The following is a 21,628-nucleotide window of genomic DNA, read 5'->3' as shown; positions in this document are numbered from 1 at the left end:
CTTTTTAATATTTTATTTATTTATTTGACGGAGAGAGACACAGCAAGAGAGGGAACACAAGCAGAGGGAGTGGGAGAGGGAGAAGCAGGCCTCCTACAGAGCAGTGAGTCTGACACAGGGCCCAATCCCAGGACCCTGGGATCACAACCCCAGCCGAAGGCAGGTGCTTAATGACTGAGCCACCCAGGCACTCCAGGAAATAATTTTTTTAAAAGTCAGTAGTAGGGCTTTGTTTCTTTTGTGTTTGGTATTTAAATGACTATCTTGGATAAATATTGATAGCGTCCCAATGAAGATCGATGGAGAAAAACGAGAAGTGATAGCTAATTTGTTAAATAAGACAATTGGGATTTTAAAAGATCTCAGTGGATTGGAATGATAGACTGATCTTCACTAAGATTCAATTTCATAAGGCTAAATTTAAATTTATGCTCAAAAATGAATTGCACAAGTAAATTATGTTTGCTAGATGTAGCATATATGTGAAAAAATCTTATAGGCTTTATTTTATGATAAACGATGCAAGTCTGTAAATTTTTTTTTTAGATCAGGAATTCCTTATTGTTTATTCTTTTCTTACAAAAAGACACTTGGAACAAATAAATATAAAATGGCATATGTCTTATTTAGCAATGGGCAAATACAGGTTTTCTGGGTATTCTCCACAGAAATAAACTAAAGGGGCTTCCAGAAGTACATTAATCCTATCAACTTCCCACCCTCTATAAAAAAGGTCAATTCTTTTAATTTCCCACAGTTTTTAGCAATAGATTCTGAAAATAAGTCATCTAAACCGACTCAGAGACTAAGACAACCGATTCAAGTTAAGAATATATATAATGATGTTGCCCAGAAACTTCAACTAATGAATATTCTTACAAGTTTTTCATTTCTTATATCTTGTATGAATAGTCTATTCTGTTCAAATCCACAAGGCAAATAAAATACAACAGAAGGCTGAGCACAATATATACACTTTTCTGTCCTAAGAGAAAACATTAAATACAGGTATATTTAATATACAGTGAACATGCCATGTATTTTCTTAAAGCCAACAAAATCCTGATTTCCTATACCTTGCAGGTGATGTAGCAGAAGGCAAATACCAAAATCACTTGTGACAAAATTTGGCTAATAAAATTAGCTAGACAACAATACAAATTCAATATTCAACGGATTTATTCATTCCAAGGTTGCATGGAAAATGAAGTAAAAAACATCAGTACAAGTAGAACCACACATAAGAAAAAGCACCTAAAGATGGAGGAAGGACAGCTCTGACATCCTACCTGTGGCTGGCAAACCATGTTCAGGTGTGTCCACGGATAGAACACCTTCAGTTTCCCAAAACCCTAGGTTATTTAGTTCTGTGTCTGAAATTTTCTCAAAGGCTTCAAAAGCCAATTTAAATTTAGAGGGGAGATTTTTTTTTCTTTAATTTGTGGGTAAAGATCATTAAAGTAGGACACCAATTTCCTAAAAGGCAACTCACGACTCTCCAGAAGTACGAATAAACATCAAAAAGCCCAAAGTAAAGAACAAGTACATTAACATGCACGATCAGGAATCCCGTGAAAGTCACAAGGTGCTATGATTCTGTGATTTACATTAACCTCCTCATGGTAGAAGACGGTGGTTCATGATGGATGCAGATTATGCCCACTGCTCATGAGACATACACACATCACTACTAGTGAGATCCCACTTTGTAACAATTTAGAAATCCAAATTTAACTCCAGAAAATATAAATATGGAATATGAATTTGAAGATAGTACAAAAGCAGCTGAGTGGAACCTGCCTGCAACAATCCTTTATTTTTTTTCCTTTAAGGCTACAGAAAATCTGCACATAAACAAGGCAATTAATTCTCATAATAAAAATACCCCCTCCAAATAGCTAAGGCCTCCAGTCAGATTCCATGGTGAGTATATGTTGTATCACATTCTATTCCACAGGTGTACTTTCTTGTGAGTCTGCAGGGTCAGGATCAATTCTTTCTGGAAATAGTAGCTTCTCGCAAACTGCCTCCTTTATCAGTAAATACTGTGATATTTCATTAGGTTCCGTGAAGAGGGAAGGTGAAACATGCATTAAATTAGCAATTTTGCTCTCTCGTGATGTATATTCTCGTAACATGTAGGTCTTGTCGGCCTCGTGGTAAAGTCTTGTGTCATTCATTCTGATAAGCACCCCATCGATTCTCAAGAAAAATCGCAACAGCAGGGAAAAGCTAGAAGGCATTACTCTAATTTTCACACTCAGGCTTGAAACTCCATGATCATGAACTTCATCCTCAAACAAGAGAACTTCTTCAAAAAATTTAATCTGTTCTCTGGCTTTCAATTTCTCTGTGTCTATATCATCTGTTGTAGGTACAATCTTTACCTTAAGTGATTCTCCAAGTAATGTTCCCTTATAATCTGTTGTATAGGTCCAATCGTATGGTTTAATAACTTCTTTGGAGTGTTCGCCCTCCATCCTGCTTTCCTGCCACTCTTCAGCACAGGCTACTTTAAGCATTCCTTGATAATTGTTAACACATCTTAATGCATCTGTAGCATTGAACTCAATCCCAAAACCAGAGCCATGCCGGATTCTTAAAACGTTGTCTCCAAACATCATTTCAGGGAGAGATGGCATATGTAATTCATCGGCTAACTTCTCCACATCCGCGGACTTCATGATGTGGGTCTTGGACGCTGTCAGCTTCCAGGGCCCGAAGGAGAAGTCCTGGTGGCTGCCTGGAAGTCGTGGATCATCATGGCCGAGGCGGCGCCGGCGCAGGCCTCACGGAACACGCTGAGGAACACAGGGGCGGCGGCGGTAGCCTGATGCAAGTCTGTAAATTTTTGCTGTCTAAAAAAGTCAGGACTCCTGGCTGGCTCAGTCAGTAGATCATGTGACCCTTGTTCTCAGGGTCATGAGTTTGAGTCCCACATTGGGCATAGAGATTATGTAAATAAATAAAAATATGGGGCACCTGGGTGACTCAGTCAGTTAAGCAGCTGGTTCTTAATCTCAGCTGAGGTATTGATCTCAGGGTCGTAACTTCAAGCCCGCATTGAGCTCCATGCTAGGCATGGAACCTACTACTACTACTACTACTACTAAATAAATAAATAAATAAATAAATAAATAAATAAAAAGTCAATATTCATCTATAGCAACAGGATTTAGAATGAATGGTAATGTTGCTACTCTGTTATAGTCAAGAAACTCGACTGTGGAATCAGTTTAGGAATGGTGTACTTTAAAAGATACAAGACAGATTGTAGCAGATCCGGAGGAGAAAAAGTACAAATGAAGAACACATTTTAGAACACAGTTTCTTCACATATTTGAAAAGTAACAGAGTGAAAAAACTGAGGTTAATTTCATGTGGCTTTAGAAAATAGGATAGAAATAGGATAAAAGCTCTAAGGAGGTAGATTTCAGGAAAAAATTAATTTCTGAAAATAAAATTGTCTAACTCAATATGAGTTCTCTCTCACTGAAGGTGTTCACATAAAATCTCTATTTTAATTTGTTGAAGATCTTGAGGAATTCAAATATTTATGGGAAGTTTTAGTAGAATGAAATGCCCTTAGCTTTTATATTCTTTGATATTTCATTCAATTAAAAAATTTCAAAATACATTATTATTTCCTGTGCAAAAGCCAAACTTTGCTACTGAATAAAACAAGGCATAAAGATGAATTCATTGCAAGGCTTTTGACCTGCAAGCCAGGAACTCAAGGATACAGAAGCAATGAAATCAAAGTTGCTAACAGACTAAGAGATTTTTATGAGATAAATGCAGAAATTATTTGACTTTTTCAGCCGATTGGTTGCCTAGTGGTTTTCTTTTTAAAATTTATTTATTATGTTCAATTAGCCAACATATAGTATATCATTAGTTTTTGATGTAGTGTTCAACGATTCATTAGCTAGTGGTTTTCTTATTTGGATCGGGTTAGGTGAGTCAGGGGAACAAGGAAGTCCAGAGGTGGTATAAACAGACTTGGAGTTTGGAGAGGCTGGGTAAATCAGCCTCTGCTGATTTCCAAGAAGAGCTGTAAATTCCTATAAGGTTAGGTTGTTTGTTTTATGCACCTGCATTGACCCTTCCCATTTTGTCCTTGACATAAACGACTCCATTTTAGTTTAGTTCTACACTTGATACTAGTTAATCTTCTGAAGGTTAAATATTAGGCATTGGGGAAGCAGCATAGCATATAGTGAATAAAATGATAGTCTTTGGAGCAATTGTCTGGGTTCAAGTCTGGTTCTGCCATTTACTATGTTGGTGAGCTGGGGCAAGTTACTTAACTTCAATATGTTGTAGATTTTACCCAGGCAAAAGCAATTTGTTTCCTTATTTGTAAAATGAGAATAATAGTACCTACTTCATGACTTTATTATAAGGATTTAATGACATCATATTTATAAAATGCTTAGAATAGTAACTGATACTTTGTAAGCATTACAAATGCTGAAAAATAATGAGGATTTTTAGTAAAAGTTTTAAGAGGCTCTAGGATTAAAGCTGAAATCTATTTCATATGGGGCATTTAATGTTAAAAAATATAATTTTTCTTCTAATTTACAACTTTTGGTGCTGTTTTGTTATATTTTTAAATAAAAGGGAATCTGTTCATGCCACAATTGTAAAATAATCTAGTAAGATCAGTAAATTAATGATCCTGGGCTATGTAGATATTTATACATTAAATTCTTAATTACTTTATTATTTCCCCCTACATTTGCTCTACATCAAGTGTAAATTCCAAAGTGTTTCTCCCCCAAATTATTTTAAGCTCTGTCTTTCATCATTTTTTTTGCTCACCCCAAATGCAACAATACCCTTGCTTAATCAACTTAACTTATGTATCTGGAATTGCAACATAAAAGTCCCAAAACAGCACTTGAGAAACTATGATTTATACCTAATGTGTTACAGGTGGCTTCTTAGGAGAAATGCTTATTTCTTGCATCATTAAAATGATAAATTTCTAAATTCTCAAGTTGCATTTCTGTTAAAAGTTTGCTGTAGTTCATTTACTTCCAAATTTGGTTTTGCATACACATTCCCAAATAATACTCTTGACCTTAAGTTTACAAGAGCAAAATTACTATTAAAATCCTAGTAGAAGTAAATGATATTAACAAATTCAGCAACAGGATTTCCTGCTATTAAAACATCATAAGCTATTTAGACTAAACTGTACCAGATTTTGTTCTCAGGATTGGTAAAAAATAAAAAACAAAGCAAAACAAAAAAACACATCAGATCACTATCAAAACCAATAGGATGACCTCACTGATTTGAGGAATTCTTAATCTCAGGAAACAAACTGAGGGTTGCGGGAGTGGTGGGGGGTGGTAGGGATGGGGTGGCTGGGTGATAGACACTGGGGAGGGTATGTGCTATGGTGAGCGCTGTGAATTGTGCAAGACTGTTGAAACATAGATCTGTACCTCTGAAACAAATAATACATTATATGTTTAAAAAAGAAGAAGAAGAAGAAGATAGCAATAGGGGAAGAATGAAGGGGGGAAATCGGAGGGGGAGATGAACCATGAGAGACGATGGACTCTGAAAAACAAACTGAGGGTTCTGGGTGGGGGGATGGGTTAGCCTGGTGATAGGTATTAAAGAGGGCACGTTCTGCATGGAGCACTGGGTGTATATGCAAATAATGAATCATGGAACACTACATCAAAAACTAATGATGTAATGTATGGTGATTAACATAACATAATAATAAAAAACAAAAACAAAAAAACCAATAGGATGGTGAGAGGATGGGTTAAATAGGTGATGGGGATTAAGGGGTCCACTTGTGATTAGCACAGAATGACGTATGGAAGTGCTGAATCACTATATTGTACACCTGAAACTAATATAACATTGTATGTTAACTAACTGGAATTAAAATAAAAACTTAAAAAAAAAAAACCCAGTAAGAATGTAACGGATGAGGCAATCTCAAATATAAGTTACACCAAAGTAAGCAGCTGCTATAGATTTTAACATGTGATCTGTTACATTGATTTTTGAGAGGTTTTAGCTTCAAATTCCAATTTTAAAAAAGATTTATAATGAAATAAGTGCAATAATCATGTCTTGAAAACCCATTTGACTACACCTTTGCTAAGTTAATGTTTTACAATTTAAAAAGCTATTTTAAAAATGAATATAGAGACCAAACACATGGTTTCAGTAAGCTTTGGTGTGATACAGCAAACGTCTTTTGTTGATTTAAAGATAAAGAGTGTATTATACTACAGTAATACAGCTAGGCTGAATTTAAGGTACAACCGCACAAATTGTCAATCAAATGCCCATCATTTTGGTACAAGATAATTAATCCTATATACTCTGTATGTAATATTTTAGGAAAGTACTGTTTTAATGATGAAATGAAGATGGTTATTTAAAAATTTTTAATATGATAAATGAACTTTAAAGATGCTATGAAGACAATAATTTCTGTACCTTCTAATGTTTAATGACATTCTATTCATGATGAATGATCGTATGAACAAATTATATTAGCCTTATTTGCCCATTTTTATCTCTCCTGATTACTCTTAAGGAAAGATTGTATATCTACTGATTATTGAGCCTTCCTTAGGCAAAATCATCTATCCTCTATTTAAATCACTTGACAGTTAAAATTGTTTTGGGGAATGCAAGCAACTTTCTATATTTAAATATCTTCCTGAAGGAAGTAAATTTAATGCCATCCTTGTAGTATTCAAGTCAGGAATTATGGAGTTGTGTTTTTTGAGCTTCTGGGTAATAGAAAAGCCATAGACTCTACCTTAAACATATAGAAGAAACTCAATACAGTAGCCAACCAGGATTTTCCCTAATTGTTCTCTTGTTCAGTCACTTAAAAATTTTTTAAGTTGATTTATGTCAGACTATGCTATGTATTAATAGTATTTAAAAAAACATAACATTGGTGATCTCAAGGACTTTACAATTTAGTGAGTCATACAAGTAACAAAAACTTAAAATATGGTTTGAAAATGCTATGATAAGGTGTGCAAAAACATAGCAAAGAGGTATCCTAACTGTAACTATGATGGCTTGGGAAGGTTTTTTAGATGAGATACTAATTGAATCAAGACTTAAATTGTGTGTAAAGTACTCAGGAAAATTTGGTGTAGGATAAAGGAGTGAAAAGAATATTCTAGGCAAAGAACAGCATTTGCAAAGGCAAAGTTTCAAGAGTGTGTGGCATATTATTAAAAACACTAAATACTTAGGTATAACAAGTAATCAGAAGCCTGTTGGTAGAATGAATAAATATTTCTGGAAAGACAAAGTCCAAGTCAAGAAGTATCTTCAATGAAATCCTATAACTTAAGTATTTATTCTGAATATGATACATTGTCAGATGTTTAATTATAGCCATTCTACCATTTTTACTTAAGCTATAACATGCATGTAGCAAAATATATTAAGTGTATAACTATGAATTTTTTATTCCTCAGTTTTGTTATTTTTTATTCAAGTATAATTAACAGTGTTATATTAGTTTCAGGTATATAATATAACGATTCAACATTTCTATACATTACTCAGGGCTCATCATGATTAGTGTACTCTAAATCCCTTTTATCTGTTATCTATTTCACATATCCCCCCCACCTCCCCTCTGCCAACTACCAGTTGATTCCCTATATTTGAGTCTATTTATTTGTCTCTTTTTTCTTTGTTCATTTGTTTTATTTTTTAATTTCCACATGTAAGTGAAATCATATGGTATTTGTCTTTCTCTGTCTGACTAATTCCACTAAGCATTGTACCTTCTAGATCCATCCATGTTGTTGCAAATGGCAAGATCTCATTCGTTTTTACAGTTGAATAATATTCCATTATATATATGTGTGCCACATCTTTATCTACTCATCTACCAATGGACACTTGGGTTGCTTCCATATCTTGGCTATTGTAAATAATGCTGCAATAAACATAGGGGTTCATATTCTTTTGAATTAGCGTTTTTGTTTTCTTCAGGTAAATACCTAGTAGTGAAATTACTGGACCATATGGAAGTTCTATTTTATATTTTTTAAAAGAATCTCCATACTGTTTTTTCACAGTGGCTGCATCAATTTGCATTCCCACAAATAGTGAACCAGAGTTCTTTTTTCTCCACATCCTCACCAACACTTGTTATTTCTGTCTTTTGATTCTAGCCATTCTAACAGGTATGAGGTGGTATCTCGTTGTTTTGATTTGCACTTCCCTAATGACTAGTGGTGTTGAGAATCTTTTCATGTGTCTGTCGACCATTTGTATGTCTTCTTTGGAAAAATGCCTATTCAGATCCTTTGCCCGTTTTAATAGGATTATTTATTTTTTTGGTGTTGAGTTGTGTAAGTTCTTTTTATATTTTGGATTTTAACACTTTATCAGATATATCATTTGCAAATATATTCTCCCATTTGGAAGATTGCCTTGTCATTTTGTTGATGACTTCCTTCACTGTGCAAAAGTTTTTTGTTTTGATATAGTCCCTATAGTTTTATTTTTGTTTTTGTTTCCCTTGCCTGAGGAGACATATCTAGAAAAATGTTTCTATGGCTGATGTCAAAGAAATTACTGCTTATGTTTTCTTCTAGGAGTTTTACGGTTTCAGGTCTCACGTTCACATCTTTATTCCATTTTTAATTTATTTTTGTGTATAGTGTAAGAAAGTGGTCCAGTTTCATTCTTTTGCATGTAGCTGTCCAGTTTTCCCAGCATCATTTGTTGAAGAGACTGTCTTTTCCTCATTGTATATTCTTGACTCCTTTGTCATAGATCAATTGACCATGTAAGTGTGAGTTTACTTCTGGGCTCTCTATTCTGTTCTATTGATCTTTGTGTCTATTTTTTTGCCATTACCATACTGTTTTGATTACTACAGTTGTGAGGTAAATCTTGAAATCCGGGATTGTGATATCTCCAGTTTTGTTCTTTTCCAAGATTGCTTTGGCTATTCAGTCTTCTGTGGTTCCATACAAATTTTAGTATTATTTGTTCTAGTTCAGTTGAAAATGTTCTTGGTATTCTAATAGGGATTGCATCAAATCTGTAGGTTGCTTTGGGTAATATGGACATTTTAACAATATTGGTTCTTCCAATCCATGAGCATGGAATATTTTTCTATTTGTGTCATCTACAATTTATTTCTTTATTTCTTTTTTTTTCAGTGTGCATTTTCCCCCTGAACTCTATTTTTATTTATTTAATTTTTTATTTAAATTCAATTTAGGTAACATATATATAGTATATTATTAGTTTCAGGGGTAGAATTTAGTGATTTGTCTGTTGCATATAACACCCAGTGCTAATTACATCAAGTGCCCTCCTTAATGCCCATCCTCCAATTACCCCATCCCCCCACCCAATTTATTTCATTCAGTGATTTATAGTTTTCGGAGTACAGATCTTTCACCTCCTCATTTAAGTTTATTCCTAGGTATTATATTCTTTTGGTGCAATTGTAAATGGGATTATTTTCTTAATTTTTCTCCTACTTCATTATTAGTGTATAGAAGTGAAATGGGTTTCTGTATATTAATTTTATATGCTGTGAGTTTACTGAGTTCATTTATCAGTTCTAGTAGCTTTTTAGTGGAGTCCTTAGAGTTTTAAAAATAAACACCTTTATAACTATTACCCATAGTAAGATGTGCAATATTTCCCACACTCTAGGTTTTCACATACCCCTTCCCTATCTATAACCACCCCTTACCCAGGTAACCACTATTCTAACATATTACCATGGATTAGTTTTGCCTGTTCTTGTGCTTTTTTAAGACTCTCTTCTTTCACTCAACACAAAATTTGTGAGAAGCACCCAGGTTAATGCATGTAATACTAGTGGTTTTTCTTATTGCTGTGTAGTCTCTTTTATGATTTTATCACAGTTGTGTATCCATTCTACTGTTCACTAACATTTACATTGTTCTCTAGTTTTTTGTTACAATAAAACTACTATAAAGATTTTTTTGGATGTGTTGATACTTTGTTTGCATTCTTTGTTAGATCCGTTGGGTGGATTCTCCTGGAGTGAAATTGGATGTTTAGGTTTAATAGTTACTGCCAAAAAGTTTTCTGAAGTGGTTATGCCAGTTTACACACTAACCAGCAATGTATAAGATTTCTTTTTTTGTTTGTTTTTTTTTCCCTTCAATTTTTTTATTTAAAGTCTTGTTAGTTAACACACAGCACAGGGTGCCTGGGTGGCTCAGTTGGTTAGGCGACTGCCTTCGGCTCAGGTCATGATCCTGGAGTCCCGGGATCGAGTCCCACATCGGGCTCCCTGCTCAGCAGGGAGTCTGCTTCTCCCTCTGACCCTCTTCCCTCTCGTGCTCTCTCTCTATCTCATTCTCTCTCTCAAATAAATAAATAAAATCTATAAAAAAATTTAAAAAAAACACACACAGCACAATACTAGTTTCAGGAGTAGAATTCAGTGATTCATCACTTATATACAACACCCAGTGCTCAACATGACAAATGCCCTCCTTAATACCCATCACCCAATCTAGCCCAACACCCACCTCCCTCCCTCCATCAACCTCAATTTGTTCTCTATCTTTAAGAGTCTTTTATGGTCTCTCTCTCTCTTTCTGTCTCTCTCTTTCTTTTTGAGCCCAAATGTCCATTGACTGATGAATAGATAAAGAAGATGTGGTATATATACACAATGGAATATTACTCAGCCATGGGAAAAAGGATGAAATCTTGCCATTCACAATGATATGAATGGAGCTAGAGTGTATTATGCTAAGTGAAATAAGTCAGTCAGAGAGAGACAAATACCATATGCTTTCATTCATATGTGGAATTTAAGAAACAATACAGATGAACATGTGGGAGGGGGAAAAAGATTTCTATTTGATCCATATCTTCATCAATACTCGCTAGCCTTTTACATTACTAGCTATTCTGGTGGATGCAAACTGGTATTTCATTGTAGTTTTGTTTTGGTTTTTATTTTAGATTTTATTTTTAAGTAATCTCTACACCCAACATGGGGCTCAAAGTCACAACCCTGAAATCAAGAATTGCATGCTCTACTGACTGAGCCAGCCAGGTGCCCCTCACTGTAGTTTTAAAGTGCATTTCCCTGGTAATAATGATGTTGATTTTTATTGGTCATTTGGATATCTTCTTTCAGAAGTACTTGTTCAATTCTTTTGTTATTTTTTAATTAATTTTTTTCCCTTTCATCTTCTTTGTAGAAGTTCTTTGTAAACTCAGGATACCAGTCCTTTGTTAGATGTATGTACTGTGAATATCTACTCTGGACTGTAGTCTTCCTTTGTACTGTCTTACTAGTGTTTTTGATGAACTGAATTTCTTAATTAAGTTTAATTTATTAATTTTTATTTTAGAGTTAGTGTTTGTGGCCTGTTTAAATCCTTGCCTACCATAAGATCATAAAGATAGTCTCCTATGTTTGCCTCTCTAAACTTAACTGTTTTAGCCTTCACATTTAGAATCATGGTTCATCTCAGCTAATTCTTATAGACGGTATGAATAGGGGTTAAGTTTCATTGTTTCTCAAACAGGTGTCCACTTTACCTAGCACTATTTTTTAAAAAATCCTTCTGCCACTTAATTGCAGTTATAGATTCATTGTAAATCAAATGACTATATATGTGTGAATCTATTTCTGAACTCTATTCTGTAACAGTGTTGGTCTATATGTCTATTGTCTTCGTTCAGACTGCTATAACAAATTACTATAGACTGGCTGGTGTGAACAAAAAACATTTGTTTCCCACAGTTCTGGAGGCTGGAAGGTCCAAGATCAAGATGCCCACAGAGCCAGTGTCTGGTGAGAGCCTGCTTCCTAGTCTGCAGATAGCTCTCTTTTAGTATCCTTACTTAGTGGAGAGCAAAGAAATAAGGAGCAAACTCTCCTGTCTCTTCTTATAGGGGCACTAATCCCAGTTATGATGGCTCCATTCAAGACCTAATTATATTCCAAAGGCCCTACATCCTAATATTACCATACTGGAGGTTAGAATTTTAACATATGAATGGGGGGAGGGACACAAATGTCTATTCTTTAGCCACTACCACAGTGTATTAACTAATGTACCTTTAAAGTAAATCTTCAAATCTTGTTGCTATTCAGGATTATGTTGGCTATCGTTAAGTCCTTTGCATTTCCATATAAATTTTGGAATCAGTTTGTCAAACCTTCACAAAACTCAAACTTTTTGGGGATTTTGATTAGGACTGTGTTTGACACATAGATAAAATTGTGAGGAATTGACATCTTAATGATATTGAAGTTTTTTTCTCTGTGAACATGAATTATCTGTCTTTATGAAGGTCTTTAATTTCTCTAAGAAATGTTTTATAGTTTTCAGTGTAGTGGCCTTTCACATCTTTGTTAGATTTATTCCTAGGTATTTACTTTGCTCATGTTATTGTCAATGGTGTAGCTTTATAAATTTTATTTTCCATTATTTATACCTAACATATAGAAATATAATTAATTGTTACATAATAACCTTGCATCTAGACATCCTGCCAAAATCAGTTATATTTTGTATATTTTCTTGGGTTTGCTATATATAATCATATTATCTTTAAATACAACTTTTATTTTCTATCCAATCTTCATACATTGCAGAATTTTTCTTATCACCCTGCCTAAGACCTCTAGTATAATAATAGCTTATAGTGAACATTGATGTCACCTTCTCAAATTTAGAAGAGACATAACCTAAGTGTAGGTTTTGTGTAGATAACTTTTATCAGATTTTAAAAGTTCCCTTTCTTCTTAGTTTTTATCATGAATTCATGTTGGACTTTATAAAATGCTTTTGCTGCTGCTGCTGCTGCTGCTAATAAAATGATTGTATTGTTTTCCTTTTTATTCTGTTATGTGGTAAATTAAATTAATTGATTTTTCAAATGTTAAACTATGCTTGCTTCCTGAATAAATCTAACTTGGTCATGATATGTTATCCTTTTTACATATCACAGGGTTTGATTTGTTAATACTTTTTTTTTTTTAGAATTTTGGCATCTAGTTTCATGGGAGATATTGGCCAATAATTTTACTTTTTTACAATGTTTTTATCAGATTTTATAATTAGGGTTATGCTGGCTACATAAAACAAGTTGTAGAGTGTTCACTCTTTCACTATAGTCTGAAGGAGATTGTTAATATTGTTATTATTTCCTTCCTTAAATGTTAGCAATAATTTACCAGTGAAGCCATATGTGCCTGGAGTTTTTTTTGTGTGGAAAGGGTTTCAGTTTTGAATATAATTTCTTTAACAGGTATAAGACCATTCAGATTTTTTTTCTTTTTCTTTCTTCCTTGTTTTTCCTTTTGCTTTCTCTTCTTCTTCTTCTTCTTTTTTTTTTTTGCTTTATATATTTTGAAGCTATGTTATTAAGTGTATATAAACTTAGGCTTGTTGTGTATTGCTTTTGAATCAGTACTTTTAATCATTATCAAATGTCCCCTTTTATATCTAACAATACTTTTTGTCTTAGGTTCACTTTTTCCCATGTTAACATAGCTGTAAGTTTTCTTTGATTAGGGTTTATTTTCAACCTTTACCTGTTCTCGTCTTTATAGCATGTCTCCTGTAAACAATGTATTATCAGGTCTTGTTTTTTAGTCATTCTTACAATACTTTTCTTTTAATCAGTGTCCATGTACATTTAAGTACTGATATATTTAGATTTAAATCTATCATCTTGCTATGTTTTCTATTTGTTTCATCTATGTTTCCTTATTTCTCCTTTCCTATAGTCCTCATCTTCTTCTTTTAGACTAGTGAATTTTTAGTTACACACTTGATATTATTATATTAAGGATCACTTTAAAGCAGGATTTCCTCAGCCTCAGCACTATTGACATTTTGGAACAGATAATTCTTTGTTGTGGAGACTGTCCTGTGCATTACAGGATATTTACTAGCATCCAAGACCTGACCCAGTAGCAGCATCTTTCCACCCAAGGTTGTAACATCCCCAAATTTCCAAGACATTTCTAAATGTTCCCTGGGTTGGCCAAATTAATCCTGTTTGAGAACCACTGCTCTAAATTAGTGCAATCTAACAGAAATATAACACAAGTTATATATGTAATTTTAAAATTTCTGGTACCCACATTAATAAAGCAAAAAGAAAGAGGTGAAATTACTTTAAACAATTTATCTAACCAAATATATTTAAGATATTAGCATTTCAACATGTAATCAATATTAAAAATGTTAATGAGATATTTTACATTCTTTTTTTCATACCATGTCTTCTAAATCTGGTGAGTTTTACTTTTGCAGTGCATCTTAATTTGAACTAGCTACCACAGGGCACCTGGCTGGCTCAGGCAGTGGAGCATGCAACTTTTTAATCTCAGGGTCCTAAGTTCAAGCCCCACATTGAGTGCAAGCCTACTTAAAAAAAAGAAGGAGAAGGAGAAGAAGAACAACTAGCTACATCAAGTACTTAATAGCCACATGCAGCCTAGTAGCTACCAAATTGGACAAAACTCTAGAGATGTCGATATTTATTCTTGACTTACTATAATCGTCAGCACATAAGTCAGGAAATTCAGTCAAAGTAAATCAGTACTTCTATCACAATAGAAGAATCTTACAATAGTTTAGCTCCATTTTTTCCTGTCCTCCCTTTGTGACGTTGTTGTCACATGTTTTATTTCTACATATGTAATAAAACCTGCAAGACATCATTGTTGCTTTTTAAAAATCTGTATTCTTTTGTACTAACCCACATATTTACCCTTATCGTATTATTTATTCCTTTCTGTAGTTCTGTACTTCTGGGATCATTTCCTTTAACTTGAAAATATTTTAGAATTTATTATTGTGTGAGGCTATTGGCAACAAAGTCATTTAGCTTTCCTTTTGTCTTTCTGCTACCTTATTTTAAAGAATATTTTTTCTGGGTACAGAATTCTAGTTTGGGAGGGTGTTTGTTTGTTTAGCCATTTAATGATGCCATTACATGGTCTTTTTGGTTTCAGCTGACAGTCAGTTTGAAATCTTACTGTTGCTCTTTTAAAGAGAATTCTTTCTTTTTCTGTGGATGCTTTAAAGATTTTAGTTCTTTTTTTGAGCAGCATATCTTCTTTATCCATCCATCAGTCAAGGGACATTTGGGCTCTTTCTATAATTTGGCTATTGTTGATAATGCTGCTATAAACATCAGGGTGCATGTATCCCTTTGTAGCAGTATTTTTTGGGTAAATACCTAGTAGTGCAATTGCTGGATTGTAGGGTTGTTCTGTTTTCAACTTTTTGAGGAGCCTCCATACTGTTTTACAGAGTGGCTGCACCAGTTGCTTTCCCACCAACAGTGTAAGAGGGTTCCCTTTCTCAGCATCCTCACCAACACCTGTTGTTTCCTGTGTTGTTAATTTTAGCCATTCTGACTGGTGTGAGGTGATATTTCATTGTAGGTTTGATTTGTATTTCCCTGATGATCAATGATGATCAATGATGCTCATGTGTCTGTTAACCATCTGTATGTTTTCTTTGGAAAAATGTCTATTCATGTCTTCTGCCTATTTTTAAATTGGATTATTCATTTTTTGGGTGTTGAGTTTGATAAAATCTTTATAGATTTGGATACTAACCCTTTATCAGATATGTCGTTTGCAAATATCTTCTCTCATTCCATGGGTTGCCTTTTAGTTTTGTTGATTGTTTCCTTCAGTGGGCAGAAGCTTTTTATTTTTATGAAGTCCCAATAATTTATTTTTACTTTTGTTTCCCTTGCATCAGGAGACATAACTAGTAAGAAGTTTCTATGGCCAATGTCAAAAAGGGTACTGCCTGTGTTCTCCTCTAGTATTTTGATGGTTTCCTGTCTCACATTTTGGTCTTTCATCCATTTTGAATTTATTTTTGTGTGTGGTGTAAGAAAGTAACCCAGTTTCATTGTTTTGCTTGTGGCTGTTCAGTTTTCCTCATACAATTTGTTGAAGAGACTATCTCTTTTCCATTGGATATTTTTTCTTGCTTTGTTGAAGATTATTTGACCATAGTGTCATGGGTTCATTTCTGGGTTTTCCACTGTGTTCCATTGATGTAAGAGTGTGTGACTCTTGATCTTGAGGTTTTAAGTTTGAACCCCGCATTGGATGTAGAGATTACCTAAAAATAAAATCTTCTAAAATAAAATAAAATAAAAATCTCTTCAAGTTTTTTTTAAAGATTTTATTTATTTGAGAGAGAGAGAGAGAGAGCACATGAGTGGGAGAGGGTCAGAGGGAGAAGCAGACTCCCTGCCAAGCAGGGAGCCCGATGCGGAACTCGATCCAGGGACTCCAGATCATGACCTGAGCCGAAGGCAGTCACTTAACCAACTGAGCCACTCGGGTGCCCTCTCTTCAAGTTTTAAAACCATATTTGTTAATAGTGATTTTAAAGTCCTTATCTACTATTTCCAACATATGTATCATCTGTGGTTCTGGCTTTGTTTGCTTTTTATCTTGATTATTGGTGTCATTTTTTCTCTTAATGTGTATTGTAATTTTTAATTATATGCAGACATTTTGTATAATGTGACCATAGAGAGTACTGGTGATGTTATTTTCTCCCAGGGATAGTTCACTCTTTTCTCTGCTAAATAAATGAATTAAGGTAAAGATCACTTCAGTACAATTTGGAAATGAACTAGGTGAAAGCTGAATTATACTTATAGTGAAACTCAGTACATCTCTGATTTATCCCTGATCCTTAGAAGGGGCCTCTAAGCTTTTAATTGGAATTTTAGTAAGTCTGCAGACTGACCTACTGTGGGAGAAGCCTAACACACTACTGGACATTCATTCAGAGGTTTGAACAACATGAAACCACAAAAGATTTCACTCTACCTTTTCAGCCCAGCCCCATCCTTCAGTGTGACCATTCCAGACTTTTGACTGAAAGACTGGTGAGTCTCTGTCTCCTCAGCTTGCAAAATTTCTTTGGAAATTTTTACGTTTTAAACTTAATCTTTTCTTCTCTTTTCATACAGATATGAAATCTGGCCAATTTATTGGGAGGGAGAACTGCTGTGTGTTTGTTGCAGGCCTATTTACTTTAGCAAGACTCTTTGTCTTCCTGCCCCATGCAATTTCACTTTTGCTCCCTGGCCCAGGCCCTCCAGCTACCTGCTCTACTCAGTTAGAAAATGTCCCATATGATAAACTGGCTCCATATTTGGGGTACCTCTATTTTGTTTTCCAAATTTTTATTTAAATTCTAAGCATTAACATAGTGTAATATTGGTTTAAGGAGTAGAATTTAGTGATTCATCACTTACATATAACACCCAGTGCTCACCATAACAAGTGCCCTCCTTAATACTCATCACCCATTTAGCCCATCCCCCCATCAACCCTCAGTTTGTTCTCTTTCATTAAGACTCTCTTATGGTGGGACATCTGGGTGGCTCAGTTGGTTAAGCATCTACCTTTGGCTCAGGTCATGATCCCAAGGCCCTGGGATCAAGTCCCATATCCACCTCCTTGCTCAGAGGGTAGCCTGCTTCTCCCTCTGCCTGCCACTCCCCCTGCTGGTGCTTGCTCTCTCTCTCTCTCTGACAAATAAATAAACAAAATCTTAAAAAAAAAAAAGTTCTTATGGTTTATTTCCCTCTCTTTCTCTCTCTCTTTTTTTTCCTATTTGGTGTACCTTTAAATTCCAATCCATCATGCTAGCCAGTGTGGTTGTCAAATGCTTTTCTGCTTCTTTTTTCTTCCAGGGGAGTCCCTCTAACTAGGCCAAGCCCAATTTCTCAGTGTTTAGAATTAGCAAATATAATGAGGAAGAAAACTGTTGGCTGTTATCAACTTATCTGGAGAGGACTCTTCCCATTAAAAGTTTAATTCATCTAAATGAAAACTGATGTATTTAAAAATATTTTTGGAATTTATATATTTGTTACAGCGGAACATTGGTTTATCTTTCCCACTGTATCCTATCCACAAGTGGAATTATCATGATTTAAAGAGAATTTTCCAGGTTATGAATTAAGTCGAACTGTTTTCATGTATTTATGGACATTGGATTTTCCTTTTTGTGAAATATATGTTACATCTTTTGCCACTTTTTTCTACTGAGTTATCTACTTTTCAAAAAGATTTATTCATTTATTTATTTATTTTAGAGAGAGATTGAGAGAGAGAGAGCAGGGAGATGGGGCAGAGGGAGGAGAGAGAGTCCCAAGCAGACTCTGCGCTAAGTGCAGAGACCAACGTGGGACTAGATCTCATGACCCTGAGATCACGACCTGAGCTGAAACCAAGAGTCAGTCACTTAACCAACTGACCACCCAGGCACTCCTACTTTTTAATGATTTAAAGGAGTTTTTTATATATTCTTCTAGAATGGGTCCTTTGTAAGTTTTATGTATTGCAAATATATTCTCTCCCTCTGTGGCTTTTTTTCCCCCAATTTTCTATGGATATGTAATATATCATAATAAAAAAGTTTTAAACCTATTTTAGACATGTTGAGATTAAAATGCCAGTAGACAATCCAAGTGGGAATATGTAGGCCACAGTTACAGATTCGGGAGTATATTTGGCACTTTCTATGCATTGCCTCGGATTTTCCACTAGACTTCCTGGCCCTCAGCTGCTTGGTCAGCCCTTGCTACTGCCTGTTTGGTCAATTATACAGACTGCAATGGATCCAAGTTGTTTCACAACTGAATCTTGAAGTTTGTTTCACAACTGAATCTTGAAGTCTCCTTCTCCATCCACAAATTCCAAACTCAAGTGAAGGATCATGCCATAGAGTATGAGATCTTGCTTACCTAGAAAGTATAGGAGAGGCCAAATGACTGGAAAGTATAGGGTAGTTAACTCTCTCGGGGGAAAACTTTGACAATGGGGACAGGACAAAGGAGTGTCCAGCCAGTAGATTCTCTTTCCATTCTGCTCCAATAGACTTCACTGGGTCTGGTGTTTCTGTGTAACCTGTCTGGAGATACCGTTTGGATAAATTTCTGGCTGTCTAACTTTGAGAAGTAATGGCCAGCTTAGCAATGTAATACATTGTATTTGCTACCAACTTTTCCCTACCTCACTGCCCTTTTTCCTCAGTCTTTTTTTTTTTTTTAAGATTTACTTATTTATTTTAGAGAGAGTGAGAGAGTGAGCATGCATGAGCAGGGGAGGGGCAGAGGAAGAGAGAGAATCCCAGCAGACTCCCCATTGAGCACAGAGCTGAAGTCAAGCATCAGATGCTTACCGGACTGAGCCACCCAGGTGCCCCTCTTTTTCCTCAGTCTTAAATTAATAATTCAGCTTTGCCTCAGGATTTGTTTTCTAGGGAACACAGGTGAACATAACTTGTAAGTTAGTAGTCTTTCCTTCTCAGCTTTAAATTCTATCCACTTGGGACACCTGGTTAAGCGTCTGCCTTCAGCTCAGGTCATGATCCCAGGATCCTGGGATCAAGTCCTGCATCGGGCTCCTTGCTCAGCAAGGAGCCTGCTTCTCCCTCTGCCTGCCACTCCCCCAGCTTGTGCATGCTCTCTTTCTCTCTCTGACAAATCAATAAATAAAACCTTTAAATTCTATCCACTCTGAAGTATCCAATGTTATTTTCAAGTCCTGCTTAAATGCTGCCCCTCCATTTTACTTCCTAGGTTCTTTTCTTCACTCAACTCTCAAATAACTTTTCTTCTTTTCCTGTGTCACTTATCATATTCCACCTTATAATTGTAGCCTCTTTACTAACAACCTGGACCTGATATAGTGCTACCAGAAAGTAATTTTATTATTTCCCCCTGATTCCTTCAAGACTACTCTCAACTTTTTCTTTTCCATCCTTGGATGACATCTCAGGAAGTTCCATAGCTTTTCGGGTTACTCTCAGTAATTAAAAAAAAAAAATCCACCCGGTCCAATAAATGAAGTCTTTTGTTTGAAACTAAAAATGTCCAGTCCAAACTCTCCTACTTCAAACTTGCACACAGCTTAGACTTCTCCTTTATCCAACTTGATCTGTGACAGATGTAAAACCCTGTGTTGGGGAGAGTAACGTAATTGACTTCTGTTCCACTTTACCACCTTGCTCTTTCACTCCTCCTTCCCTATTCACTAGGGTATATCTGGATTGGAACAAGGGAGAGGGAGGAGAGAGAAGAGGCAGAAAAATCTCACTTAACTGGGAAGTTATAATCTGCCTTCAGGGTCTTCTTTATGGCAGTTGCATAATTAGTGGCTCTCTCTTTCATAAAGTACATTTGTGGGCTTTTTCAAGACCCTTCCTTTCAATTCCTAGGGATCCTCTCAGCAATAGCCAATTACTCTCCCAGCTTATTAGTTACAACTCCCCTCAACCTTAGTTTCTTTTTTTTTTTAAAGATTTTATTTATTCATTTGACAGAGAGAGAAAGATAGCGAGAGCAGGAACACAAGCAGGGGGAGTGGGAGAATGAGAAGCAGGCTTCCCGCCAAGCAGGGAGCCCGATGCAGGGCTCGATCCCAGAACCCTGGGATCATGACCTGAGCCGAAGGCAGACACTTAACGACTGAGCCAGCCAGGCACCCTCAACCTTAGTTTCTAACAGTTCACCTATCTAGTGAAGTCACCTCACCCTCCAATCAGTCCTGTATGGAGTCTCTCTCAAGAAAACCCAAGCAGGTTCACTGGCATTCTTCAGAGCAGTGGCAAGAATTGAAGTCAAACTTCAGTAAGTTGGGCACAAAATTTTCTTACATTTATTCTGAGTTCAGTGCCTTGACATTCAATAATTGTTAAATTTTGTTATTCAGGGACCCTCTGAATATTTTAATACCTCTGCCAGAATTTGAGGTGTGGCACAAAACTCTCAGCCTTTGGCAGGATTTCTTCCCTCTTGCAATATTCACTACTTTACCACAAACTTCTTCCTCGGGACCATGAGAAACAATCTTGTGATGCCATTTGTCCCTGTTTGTATCAATTGTTATAACAAGCCCAGGTCACATAGGTCATCCCTCTTACCTGAAACTGTATTTCCATTAGACTATGTATATTTCATTATCTGACTCCTTTTCCAACCTACCTCTACCACTCACTACCATAATAGTACTCTAGACCTTGTCTTACCTGTAACTATTAATCTTCCTATAATCTCAATTCCAAGCATCCTACTCTCCAACCATCATTTGTCTTTCCACTCACTCCCTCTAGGGCAGTAACTCTAATAAGTCTTAAAGCCTCCTGAGACTTGTAATTTATTGTTTCTGTGACCTTTTAATTATCATTCATCCACTTATGATCTCACAATCTCACACTTTTCTTACCTAATTTAAATTCCATGGCCAATGATTACAATTCTTCCTTTCCACACATCTTCAACCCACTTGCTTCTCTCTCATTTTGTCATATTCCTGTGACAAAACTTGTTAAATTCAACTCTCTTTATACCTTTTTATTACACTCACCATGCTAAATGTGACTGGAGAAAAACCATACAACTATACTGATTATTCTTATTTTAAATTCATAATCAGGAATCAATAACCTTGATGGTGCTCAGAAATCATATTACCTGCAGTTTTTACTCTTCCATTCTCCTAGAAAACTATTTCTACCTGTTTCCTCAGATCTCCTATTCCTCCTCCCTCTTTAACATTTTCTTCTAATAATTTTAC

General features: G+C 35.5%; 1 protein-coding gene across 1 annotated transcript; it reads right to left on the bottom strand.

Moving 5' to 3' along the window:
* Positions 1-1,946: 1,946 nt before the first annotated feature.
* Positions 1,947-2,764, bottom strand: LOC113916660 (TIP41-like protein). Its single transcript, XM_035727425.1, is given in 2 exon segments — positions 1,947-2,743; positions 2,746-2,764. Coding segments are annotated over 2 exon segments (816 nt in total).
* Positions 2,765-21,628: the final 18,864 nt, after the last annotated feature.

This window comes from Zalophus californianus, chromosome 4 (genome assembly GCF_009762305.2).
Source record: "Zalophus californianus isolate mZalCal1 chromosome 4, mZalCal1.pri.v2, whole genome shotgun sequence".
Classification (NCBI taxonomy): domain Eukaryota; kingdom Metazoa; phylum Chordata; class Mammalia; order Carnivora; family Otariidae; genus Zalophus; species Zalophus californianus.
Note: the sequence above shows the minus strand (reverse complement) of the source record. Positions and strands in the feature narration are given on the sequence as shown.